General features: G+C 38.4%; 1 protein-coding gene across 1 annotated transcript in view; it reads right to left on the bottom strand.

Annotated features, from left to right (window-relative positions):
- The window catches only part of LOC124864225 (voltage-dependent T-type calcium channel subunit alpha-1H-like), a 220,033-nt gene that overhangs the window by 58,921 nt on the left and 147,678 nt on the right, over nucleotides 1-13,434 (bottom strand). The window contains exons 11-12 of the mRNA XM_047358911.1: nucleotides 3,868-4,034; nucleotides 3,517-3,711 (exon numbers count right to left, since the gene is read on the bottom strand). Coding sequence (XP_047214867.1) covers nucleotides 3,517-3,711; nucleotides 3,868-4,034 — 362 coding nt within the window. The remainder of the gene's footprint in view (nucleotides 1-3,516; nucleotides 3,712-3,867; nucleotides 4,035-13,434) is intronic.

The raw sequence follows: 13,434 nt of genomic DNA, 5'->3' as shown, positions 1-13,434 counted from the left end.
AAAAGACCATCGATTTCTGCTTAAATTTTAAGTACTATATGCATGTTTTTACAGCGAACTGAAATGAACTTTCAATGAGACCTTCTGTGTTTAACCTGTATATGGACGAATTATGCTGCAAACTATGTTCTTTATTTCTTGAAGTGGGACACCTATTATTATTATTAGATTTTTATTTTAATATGGAAGGGACATCGTTGGCTTTATTCTACTCCAGAAAAAGGTATTGTCTCTCTCAGTGTAAACTGTTTGGTTGAAAGAGGTTTTACATTATATCTACAAACAGAAGACAAATAAACTGTGAATACTTGTTTAAAACATTTCTTCTCTATATTTCTGCACTTTTAGGTAATCTTTTTATAAGTGTCTCGATATTTTGTTTTTAGCAGGAAAGGCATATATGGCTCTTTGAATTGGAAAGGTTCAACCTTTGGAAACAGTTTAAAGTGTTACTGAGTCAGGTCTCTTGCTCACCCAAGCCTTTTCAACTTTGTCCACAAATTTTCTATGGGGACTGACACCAGGACCTTTGTAAATTGCCTCTACAAAGATTTGATTTTGCTGTCCTTGCAAACAGGAGCAAGATGTAAGTTTTTGAAGAATGGTTCTATGTGTAGAATAAGATAATGTACATCATTAGAAAGAAAGGAAAAAAAAAAAGCTATCAGTGTTTAATGTAACACATTGTCAAAACATTATAAAAGCTTTCGGAACCTAGCTAACTTTGTGATGAACCAAGATAATGTGGCTGTCCTTTGAAAGGCTTGTCAGGACAAAATATCTTTCACTGTCAGAAAAATGTACAATATATGGCATCCAGAATGTTATTGTTAAATAAGTAACTTTGAGACTAGTTAAACATGGTGTGTTAATTTGCTGCATTAAAAAGGTACCAGGTTTTTAGCCATATAGCTGTCTACTTTTAAGATTAGGCTTTAAACTTTCCTTTTGATAGAGTAGCTTAGGTTATCCTGAGCCATCTCTATAGTTATGATGCTACAGGCTTATGCTGCTAAAGGACATATTGACCGCTTTTCCTGACTCCACTACATTCTCCTACAACTCTTTAATTTTGTATTATTTGCTGTTATTTCTGCTTTAACTATATGTTCTCTTTATATACAGTAAGCTACATCTGGCCTTGTGTTCTATTTAGCTGTGACATCATTCTGGAGGGGACAATGGCTGAGCTCCTGCTGCCATTAACTTCATGTTCTCCTTCTATAGATGATACACTTGACCCCATCTTCCAGTGTTTAACTCTGTCTCTATCCTAGACATAGCCATTGTTAGGCTTTTCCTGTGAGTAACTATGTGCTGTATTTCATCCTATAGACTTTAAAAACAGTTCAGACCTTGTCTGTTTAGCTGTTTCTTTCCTAGACAAAGCCACTAAGGAAGCTACTACTGCCATTAACATTTTACTTTTCTTTAACATAGAAAGTGTTCCTGGAACAGTGTTTTGTGTGTTTCTTTTTCTTGTGTGCATCTGTCTTTTCATATACCTAGTTGGTTGTGGCAGACGGCTACTCACACTGAGGCACGTTTCTTCTTGTTAAAGAGGAGTTTTCCTTTCTGCTGTTGCTATATAGGCATACTCGGTATGACGGATTGCAGAAAAGTCAACGGCACAATGTGAGCAACTGTCCACTGTCGCAACATGCTATTCCAGGAGGAGTGAATGTGCAAGTCAGTGACTTGATGTAATCTGCTGGATTTACTTAGATACAAAACTTTTTAACAATTTGAATAACAAACTGAACTTGGTGGCATTGCCAGCTAGGATCAATTTGGAATGTATGCAATTGACTTGGACCTGTTTGAACACAGCTCTGAGTGTGACCTTGCCTTTCGGATATATAGAGGAAAATCACATCGAGACGAGGGAAAAAAAGGGTAAAATAAGTTATCAAACATTTTATATGTTTCTTCTTTTGGCCTTATTTTGGGAATTCTATGTGTTGCAGTATTATAGCATATATCTCAATAGATAGTATTCTCCAACAAATCTGATTTATTGATAATAAATTGATAAAAGTAGTATCAATTTGTCATTGTGACACTTCTTAGAAGGGTTTATAAAGTTGACTTTACATTTGACCAGACAATAATAAAAGGCCACAATATTAAAAAAGTAATGTATGTCTCCAGAAGAGATATCTTGTTTATCAGCCTCACATCATTTGGTAAAACCAGAGTAAGCTAATATGACATATGACATCCCATGACCCGGGAAAAAGTGAATGCTTATTCTGGATCAATGTTTGAGACTCTTTTGAAATAACAAATGAAGTTGCTCTTTGGCTGCTTAGTTATGTGGACAAAACCTCCACAAAAACGGCTGTCCACCCCATTTTAATCACTTGTATGGCAGCAAACTGTTAGGGCGTACTGATGCTAAGGTTAGGATCTAATTAAACACTTCCTACTGGTGCTAAACAAAAAAATAAATAACATAAACAGAAAATCTATTGTGCATCCTTTATTTTGATAGTTTTTCACTAATTTCACTATAGCGATCATATTATTTTCTAAACCTTTTTATGTTGAAAACAACCATTGTAAATGTCTAACTTAAATTGCAAGATTATTAGCTTTGAAAAATGTTTAATTGGTTTTAATTTTAATGACAAAACAAGTCTACCACCAAGATTTAGTCAGTCTAAACACAACTAAAACATGCTCTTTGGAACACCATCAGCTCAAGGACCTCTACATTCATATACCTTTCTGCACATAGATTTACTCCCAATGGCTAGGAAACATTTGTTAGGTGTCACAAATGAGGGTCGATGAGCACTAAACTGAGAAGGAACTCATAAATAACACTTCAGTGTGTTTACATGGATATAGATAGTATTGCCTTAAAAAGGCAATGGCTCACCCAGTCTTTCCCTATGTTTACACCACAAAAATACAAGTGCACACACTTTGCCGACAGGTAAGCTTGAGGACCCCAACATTTCAGATGTTAGCCAGAAAGAATGAAGCAGAAATATATATATATATATATATATATATATATATATATATATATATATATATATATATATATACATTATTTATATATATCTATATCTATATATGTATAGATATATATATATATAAATAATGTATATATATATATATATATATATATATATTTGTGTTTGTTTACGTATGCAAAGAAAATGTGCTCTACTAGTCTTTTAAGTTTTCATCTAAAAACATATGTATACTCACTTTTGATATAAATTGAGAAATTTAAAAAAACTACTTTTTTGTGTTTTTTTTAAATCTTTTATCTTTACCTGTTTTTTTTTTTTTTTTCTTTTTGTACTTGTCAATTTGTACTCTCTGTTAGGCACTTTGGTCAACGTTGCAGTTCTTTTTAAATGTGCTGTATAAATAGAGTTGAACCTTTGCCTTGGTTTTGTACACTTAATTGAATTAGTCTAATCTGTTCTTTAGGATTTTCAGAAAACCAAATACAACTTACAGACAATATGTTTCGCACAGACAGAATGTGAATCTTACCTGTTCATGGTACTCTATTCCCATGCTGAGGGTATTGACGAGGATGGCAATCATAATCCCCCTGTTGAAGTATTTACTTTCCACAATTCTCTTCAGTTTTTCCTTAAAGTCTATCCAAGCCCGAAGAGCTCCGTTTCTGTACTCCACAACCCCACATCTTCGGAATCGACTTCTGAATCCTCGAAGATCACCCCCCTGGAAGAAGATATTTCATCATATCAACAAATATTCAGTTATTACTTATGCTTAAAACATTCATGAGCAAATATCAGAAATATACAAGCTTATATGCCTGAGACTAACCAATATGTTATCTGTGTTTACTATCATCCCATTAGCACCTATTCTGACCTGCTGAAAGTCGTTTAGTCCATCAGCCTCTCCTTTGCCCCCCTCCAGGTCTCCTAGTTCCAGTTCCAGGGTCTCAAGGCTGCGGGCACACAGAGGGCAGCTAAGCAGCTCTAAAAGCAGAGGGCTGGGCACCACGCCTGCCAGCTGAAACAGCAGCCTCTGGCGACCTTTAGACAGAAAGTGATGGAAATAGTCAAAAATCTGCTGAAAAGATGTTTTCTGTCTTTTTTTATGCTGTTGTCTCTTTGGATTTTTTTTTTTTTTTTATTTGAGTAGAGTTGGTAATACAGGTCCTTCTCAAAATATTAGCGTATTGTGATAAAGTTAATTATTTTCCATAATGTAATGATGAAAATTTAACATTCATATATTTTAGATTCATTGCACACAAACTGAAATATTTCAGGTCTTTTATTGTCTTAATACAGATGATTTTGGCATACAGCTCATGAAAACCCAAAATTCCTATCTCACAAAATTAGCATATTTCATCCGACCAATAAAAGAAAAGTGTTTTTAATACAAAAACCGTCAACCTTCAAATAATCATGTACAGTTATGCACTCAATACTTGGTCGGGAATCCTTTGGCAGAAATGACTGCTTCAATGCAGCGTGGCATGGAGGCAATCAGCCAGTGGCACTGCTGAGGTCTTATGGAGGCCCAGGATGCTTCGATAGCGGCCTTTAGCTCCTCCAGAGTGTTGGGTCTTGAGTCTCTCAACGTTCTCTTCACAATATCCCACAGATTCTCTATGGGGTTCAGGTCAGAAGAGTTGGCAGGCCAATTGAGCACAGTGATACCATGGTCAGTAAACCATTTACCAGTGGTTTTGGCACTGTGAGCAGGTGCCAGGTCGTGCTGAAAAATGAAATCTTCATCTCCATAAAGCTTTTCAGCAGATGGAAGCATGAAGTGCTCCAAAATCTCCTGATAGCTAGCTGCATTGACCCTGCCCTTGATAAAACACAGTGGACCAACACCAGCAGCTGACACGGCACCCCAGACCATCACTGACTGTGGGTATTTGACACTGGACTTCTGGCATTTTGGCATTTCCTTCTCCCCAGTCTTCCTCCAGACTCTGGCACCTTGATTTCCGAATGACATGCAGAATTTGCTTTCATCTGAAAAAAGTACTTTGGACCACTGAGCAACAGTCCAATGCTGCTTCTCTGTAGCCCAGGTCTGGGGAATGCGGTACCTGTAGCCCATTTCCTGCACACGCTGTGTGCACGGTGGCTCTGGATGTTTCTACTCCAGAATCAGTCCACTGCTTCCGCAGGTCCCCCAAGGTCTGGAATCGGCCCTTCTCCACAATCTTCCTCAGGGTCCGGTCACCTCTTCTCGTTGTGCAGCGTTTTCTGCCACACTTTTTCCTTCCCACAGACTTCCCACTGAGGTGCCTTGATACAGCACTCTGGGAACAGCCTATTCATTCAGAAATTTCTTTCTGTGTCTTACCCTCTTGCTTGAGGGTGTCAATAGTGGCCTTCTGGACAGTAGTCAGGTTGGCAGTCTTACCCATGATTGGGGTTTTGAGTGATGAACCAGGCTGGGAGTTTTAAAGGCCTCAGGAATCTTTTGCAGGTGTTTAGAGTTAACTCGTTGATTCAGATGATTAGGTTCATAGCTCGTTTAGAGACCCTTTTAATGATATGCTAATTTTGTGAGATAGGAATTTTGGGTTTTCATGAGTTGTATGCCAAAATCATCCGTATATATATATAATATTTTGAGAAGGACCTGTAGTTTACAAATATAATTTACATTATGAAAGTTTGTCAGTTGGTGCTCAAAGTTAGTAAACGTAGACTCACTTCTTTTCTTGTCGTCTTAATGAGTGTTTAGTGAAGACATTCACGCAGTTTAAGCATACCTGAGATAGTAGCATCATTCAGGCTATAATTTCAACCTTTACCTAAATTTCAAAACTCAATCAAAACAATCAAGCTGGACTGGATTATTTTGTTGATAGTTTGGGGCATTCTGGCAGCTTTAGAATGTAAGTGCTTAAGTGGTATATCTTTTTGTTGTTAAAATACAAAACTCATATTGAACATTTGTATTAATGAGGTTACCTGGATCTGATCTGATTAAAGTCTTGATCAAAGCATTTTGGAAGTATCCTATCCAAATGGAGAGTAAAGCTACTTCTAAAGCTAATGGTAGCCAAACATGCATAAAAATATCAAGAAAAATACAAGTTTGATGAAGAATTAAGCTGCATGTATGGATTCAGATATATGTTTAGAAAATGAAAGCTGTGCTTTTGGGACATGTTTTCTGTCTCTGTGAAGAAATATGGATACCACAGTGTCCTCAATGTGAATGGTAAGAAATTTAAGTGAAAAATTGTTCGTTTTTTTATTACTATGCATAATATGCTACAAGTTTTGAAGCATACAATACAGTCCTAATCAAAATCTTAAGACTGAGGAAGTGCAAGTATTCACATTCCATGCTGCTGGACTGTAGCCAGGTTGTAAGATGAGCTTCAAAATCCCAAAAAAAGAAACAGTAGGAAGCAATGGAACAAACAGAATAGGCAAACTGTTGAAAACAAGTTTTAAACTCAGGCTGTTAATTAGCTGACCAGAAATGTAAGACCATAGCCCAAAAAACCCTAAAACAGGACCAAAAGTAAAATAACATACTCAGTAATGAGTAGTTCCACCACTCCATGAGTATCCCTACTAGGATGGTGTGAAAATGGTTTAATGGCAGGCATCCACTGTCTGAAACTGAAATCTTTTTTAGGAAATCTACATTGTCAATAATTCCCAAGCATTTTTAATGGGATTTAGATCAGAGGAAAAGAACATGCAACATTATCCAAAAGAGGAGTGTTATTCTCCTGAAAAAGACATGCATCAGACGTGCATTGTGAACTGCAGTGTTGCAGTGTAATGCTGAAAGACTCAGTTATGACCAGGTTATTAATTCTCAGTTGAGGACCCTCAGACAAGAAGTATGCCTGCTGCAAAATCTCCACATAGCTATCTGTGGTGTGACATTTTTGCACAACTTAAAACCCTATTGTTCCATTTTATTTTTCTTACGTTTTGTGGCACTGGTGGCCTTTATTTTTAAAGTTGACCGACAGGAAATGAGGTGGAGAGAGAGAGGGGAAGATATGCAGCAAAGGTCAAAGGGCCGAGACTTGAACTAGTGATGGCTGATTAAAGACTGTAGCCTCTGTACATGGGTTGTCTGCTTTACCCTTGCGCCACCGCCATGCCCCTATTGCATTTTTAAAGAAAAAAACTCCCTGATGTAACATCCTCCAATGGCTTAAAAATATTTCCTGTGAAATATCTTTTTCATGTCACTAATGTTGGAAGCCTCATGTTAAGTTTTAATTTATTCTTATCAGAAAATAAAACTTTCCTCCACCTTTCTGTGTCCCAGGTTCAGTGCTCCCTTGCAGAGTCAAAAGGGGGATTTATGGCATAGGAAGGGAGACATGGCCTTTAAAGATGTTATTTGTTCTTGTAGCCATTTCTTTGTAGATATTGTCTTAAAATTATTGGGCTGCAGTCAGCATAAGTGAGCACCTTCAGAGGTTTCTTGCTTTTGTTATCAGAAAATTGTGACTATGAATGCTTGACACAAAATGGCATGAGAGTCAGATTTATGCAAAAGATTTAGAATTTCTACAGCTGTTATCTTAAACCTTTGATAAACAGCATGTTTGAGTTTTAATACAGATTCCAATCATTTTGCCTACTTTGTTTGCTTTGTCTCATCCACCTTGCATTTTGAAACTGTACTTATAACCTGATTATAATTTACTTGCATTAAATAATAAGGCTTGCATTTTATCCTTTGGTCTTAAAATTTTGATCAGGAGAGCAAACATAAGGTATATAAACCTGGTATATGGCATTGTCAAATGCCTGTTTGTAAATAATTTGACATCAGGACAAAAAAAAAACACTGATCAGGACATTCCTATTATCAATCAAACTGAAGCCATCAGCTCTGCCTTTTTCAATGTGAGATAATAAAATGCCAACAAATCATATCTGAAGATCTTTTTATTGCAGACTGAACCAACAATGTGCACATTGCTTAGCAACTTGGACATCACATATATCCCTGTGAACATAATTATCAACAGAACTTTAAGTTGTTCTATTTTTATTTTTTTATTTTTTTTATTTTACACTGGTAAAGTCAAAGCTGTGGCAAGAGAATTAAGACTTGCTGATCAAAGAGGAAAATTGTGACAGATTTGAGATGAATTTTCTGTTGCAATGTGACTTTGCTGACATCTACTGTTCATTCATTCTCTTTCTAATTAAACTTTAAGGAGACACTGCAATGCAATCCTCCCCTTTGCAAACTTCCATGTTTAAACGATTTAGTCAGTGGTTATAACTTGGTAGGGAAAGACATCCTTGTCTAACACAGAAGAATATCTCAAACTAAAACAGTGTAGAGAGAAAGTTAGCACAACAAGCCTGAGAAGAAAAATAGGTGTATCTGGTTTGGATTAGAAGAATTTCAATTTAAGCTTATTGTTGTTAGTATATTAAAGTGTATTGATATTTTTATCACCTAGATATGACATTTACAGGGGTTGGACAATGAAACTGAAACACTTGTCATTTTAGTGTGGAAGGCTTCATGGCTAAATTGGACCAGCCTGGTAGCCAGTCTTCATTGATTGCACATTGCACCAGTAAGAGCAGAGTGTGAAGGTTCAATTAGCAGGGTAAGAGCAGTTTTTCTCAAAATATTGAAATGCACACAACATTATGGGTGACATACCAGAGTTCAAAAGAGGACAAATTGTTGGTGCACGTCTTGCTGGCCACAGGATTAACTGTGGACGCAAGAGGAAGCTGTCTGAAAGGGATGTTCGGGTGCTAACCCGGATTGTATCCAAAAAACATAAAACCACGGCTGCCCAAATCACGGCAGAATTAAATGTGCACCTCAACTCTCCTGTTTCCACCAGAACTGTCCGTCGGGAGCTCCACAGGGTCAATATACACGGCCGGGCTGCTATAGCCAAACCTTTGGTCACTCATGCCAGTGCCAAATGTCGGTGTCAATGGTGCAAGGAGCGCAAATCTTGGGCTGTGGACAATGTGAAACATGTATTGTTCTCTGATGAGTCCACCTTTACTGTTTTCCCCACATCCGGGAGAGTTACGGTGTGGAGAAGCCCCAAAGAAGCGTACCACCCAGACTGTTGCATGCCCAGAGTGAAGCAAGGGGGTGGATCAGTGATGGTTTGGGCTGCCATATCATGGCATTCCCTCTGTCCAATACTTGTGCTAGATGGGCGCGTCACTGCCAAGGACTACCGAACCATTCTTGAGGACCATGTGCATCCAATGGTTCAAACATTGTATCCTGAAGGCGGTGCCGTGTATCAGGATGACAATGCACCAATACACACAGCAAGACTGGTGAAAGATTGTTTTGATGAACATGAAAGTGAAGTTGAACATCTCCCATGGCCTGCACAGTCACCAGATCTAATTATTATTGAGCCACTTTGGGGTGTTTTGGAGGAGCAAGTCAGGAAACGTTTTCCCCCACCAGTATCACGTAGTGATCTGGCCACTATCCTGCAAGAAGAATGGGTTAAAATCCCTCTGACCACTGTGCAGGACTTGTATATGTCATTCCCAAGACAAATTGACGCTGTATTGGCTGCAAAAGGAGGCCCTACACCATACTAATAAATTAGTCAGTCAGTCATTTTAACTCTAAACACCTGCAAAAGATTCCTGAGGCCTTTAAAACTCCCAGCCTGGTTCATCACTCAAAACCCCAATCATGGGTAAGACTGCCAACCTGACTGCTGTCCAGAAGGCCACTATTGATACCCTCAAGCAAGAGGGTAAGACACAGAAAGAAATTTCTGAATGAATAGGCTGTTCCCAGAGTGCTGTATCAAGGCACCTCAGTGGGAAGTCTGTGGGAAGGAAAAAGTGTGGCAGAAAACGCTGCACAACGAGAAGAGGTGACTGGACCCTGAGGAAGATTGTGGAGAAGGGCCAATTCCAGACCTTGGGGGACCTGCGGAAGCAGTGGACTGAGTCTGGAGTAGAAACATCCAGAGCCACCGTGCACAGGCATGTGCAGGAAATGGGCTACAGGTGCCGCATTCCCCAGGTCAAGCCACTTTTGAACCAGAAACAGCGGCAGAAGCGCCTGACCTGGGCTACAGAGAAGCAGCACTGGACTGTTGCTCAGTGGTCCAAAGTACTTTTTTTGGATGAAAGCAAATTCTGCATGTCATTCGGAAATCAAGGTGCCAGAGTCTGGAGGAAGACTGGGGAGAAGGAAATGCCAAATTGCCAGAAGTCCAGTGTCAAGTACCCACAGTCAGTGATGGTCTGGGGGGCCGTGTCAGCTGCTGGTGTTGGTCCACTGTGTTTTATCAAGGGCAGGGTCAATGCAGCTAGCTATCAGGAGATTTTGGAGCACTTCATGCTTCCATCTGATTAATAGCTTTATGGAGATGAAGATTTCATTTTTCAGCACGACCTGGCACCTACTCACAGTGCCAAAACCACTGGTAAATGGTTTACTGACCATGGTATCACTGTGCTCAATTGGCCAGCCAACTCTCCTGACCTGAACCCCATAGAGAATCTGTGGGATATTGTGAAGAGAACGTTGAGAGACTCAAGACCCAACACTCTGGATGAGCTAAAGGCCACTATCGAAGCATCCTGGGCCTCCATAAGACCTCAGCAGTGCCACAGGCTGATTGCCTCCATGCCACGCCGCATTGAATCAGTCATTTCTGCAAAAGGATTCCCGACCAAGTATTGAGTGCATAACTGTACATGATTATTTGAAGGTTGACGTTTTTTATATTAAAAACACTTTTCTTTTATTGGTCGGATGAAATATGCTAATTTTGTGAGATAGGAATTTTGGGTTTTCATGAGCTGTATGCCAAAATCATCTGTATTAAGACAATAAAAGACCTGAAATATTTCAGTTAGTGTGCAATGAATCTAAATTATATGAATGTTAAATTTTCATAATGACATTATGGAAAATAATGAACTTTATCACAATATGCTAATATTTTGAGAAGGACCTGTACAACTATACACACACTCATTCATACACCTAAGGGCAATTTAGAGTTACCAATTAACCTAACAGGCATGTCTTTGGACTGTGGGAGGAAGCCGGAGTACCTGGTGAGAACCCACTCATGCACAGGGAGAACATGCAAACTCCATGCAGAAAGACCCCAGGCTGGGAATCAAACCCAGGACCTTCTTGCTGCAAGGCAACAGTGCTACCAACTGCGCCACCATGCAGCCCCAACAAATTATTGTGGTCAAAAACCAGGTGTTTCAGTTTCATTGTCCAACCCCTGTATATCAAAACAATATAAAAAAGACAGTCAGACCTTGCAATATAATAAAGCAGTGAAAAATGTAAGAGTAAGTGAACTTCTGCAGACAAAGCTAAAAGTTTGGTCTTTTTCCATTAAAAGCCAAGAGGCTGTCACTATAAGTACTGTGAGCTCATCCTTTATCATCAGCCTGGCTATCCACTCTCACCTTCTGTTCTTTGACTGCAGACTTAAAATCAGTGTAGAGAAAATGCAAAGCACAGCTGAAAACGCACAGAAGTAGGACTTAGTGAGTGAAAACATCACCTCATTAAAAGCAGCTTAAACAGCAGGGTAAATGTGTCTAGCATGCTGCCTAAAATCTCAAGGGATAAAATGTGTAGTGAGAATCTGTACCATTTTCCAAGTCTTTTGATAGTCTAATTTATAGTTAGTGCTAAGTAATATACATATTTTAAGAAATTATGATTCCTACAATAATAACTCATTGCCTTTATAGCATAAGGTTTGGCCATGTTAAACTTTTTTTTTTTTTTTTTACGTTTCCTAATGTGTTTCAAATAAACAAAGTTGAAACATACTTCAGAGGAAAGTGGCTCATCTTGTGTGCAGATCATATTCAGACAAAACTAGGATTGATGCTTTAATAGAGTTATATTATGGGGTTTAGTACCAATGAGTCACAGAAGATCCAAAATGTCAGTGTTAATGAATCTGTGATATTTAACACAAAGAAAGTTTAATTATATATTTTCAGACATAATTCACAAAGAAGGTCCTGGTCCAATCTCCTGGTACTGGTCATAGCACTTTTGAATAGTTGTACAAGTGTAGCTAATTACACTCAACTCCTGATACCCATTGTCACCCACTGTGTATGGGGTTATATGTGCTGTAAACTGCCATATGATGTTATAATTGAATGTGCCAATTGATGTCAATAGTATATATTGAAGCTGCAGTTTCTAAACACCACAATAAGAGTCAACAGCAACCAAAGACCCTACACTCTAAAACTCTTCCCTATTATCAATAATATTCCCTAATAAACAATATTTTGACGACTTATCATTATAGTTGGAGGTTCAGAGTTAGGGTTAGAGTTGTGGGCAGGGTCAGGGTTGGGGAAGGTTTAGTGCCAAGATTAGAGTTAAGTTAAGGCATACAGGAAAAAAGTAAAGAATGTACAAACTGAAAAAGGGCACATGATCTGGGGCCTGCAGCTAGATGCTTCTAATTGTTGTTCCTAATACATTACAACTATTTTAAAATAAACAATAAAAGCAGTTTCATCAGCAAATTTGCAATTTATACTGCTTGAGGCAATAGTGAAAGAGCTGTATGGGCGGATACATTCTGCTAACTCTGAAAGTGTATAAGGTGAAGGAACATAAATTGCAAGAAACTTGCTGATAAGGCAAGAAAGATTACCAAACAGGTGAAATTGTCATCCTGGGGGACCACCCCATCACTTTGTAGCTACTGGAGCAATAGTCCATCCTTCTCCTGAAATTACATAGTGCACACAGGGGTATAATGGGGAATAATATCTGGTGTGACTGCCACTGGCTTTATTACAGACATTTGGAGTTTGAATGTTTGCCTGAGGTCACTGCTTAGCCTCAAAGCACATTGGATAGACTCCTCATTGATTCAATACAGGCTGTGCTGCATGACCTTCAGTTTTGTGTATCTCATCCTGTGAAGCTTCGAAGCATGCAACTAATGACAAGCTAAACAGATGGGAAATCACCAAAGATCACAACACTTGTACTGATAAGGCAAGAAATACAAAAAAAAGGCAGGAAAATATGACGTTTTGAAGCATCGGTTTCAAGAGTTAGTCCTTATACAACACAGCATCACAGAAACAGTGGCTGGTTGGATGTCAGTCAAGTCCTGTGTTTTAAAAGTCTGTGCTGCAGAAAATGCAGACTTAGTATTTGTCCTTATTCTTAAATGACTTCCCTATAATTCAATTATTCTTAAAAGGATTTAAGTATGTTGAAAAAAACATTAAAAACACTGAAACCTATTGTGTATTTTAACTCCTGACTTTTCTGGCATTTCCCTTCATCACTAATGTCTTATTTGGAAGTATCACATGGCACAAAGTAACAGTTCTCTTTCACCAGGCACTAATTTCTCCACGCTTAATTATGTTTAGAGTGTCAACAGTGTAAAAATAGGCAAGCATATCTTAAATGTGGGTCGTCACTGGCAGT

This window comes from Girardinichthys multiradiatus, chromosome Y (assembly GCF_021462225.1).
Source record: "Girardinichthys multiradiatus isolate DD_20200921_A chromosome Y, DD_fGirMul_XY1, whole genome shotgun sequence".
Taxonomy (NCBI): Eukaryota; Metazoa; Chordata; class Actinopteri; order Cyprinodontiformes; family Goodeidae; genus Girardinichthys; species Girardinichthys multiradiatus.
This window is presented reverse-complemented; position numbering and strand designations above follow the sequence as displayed.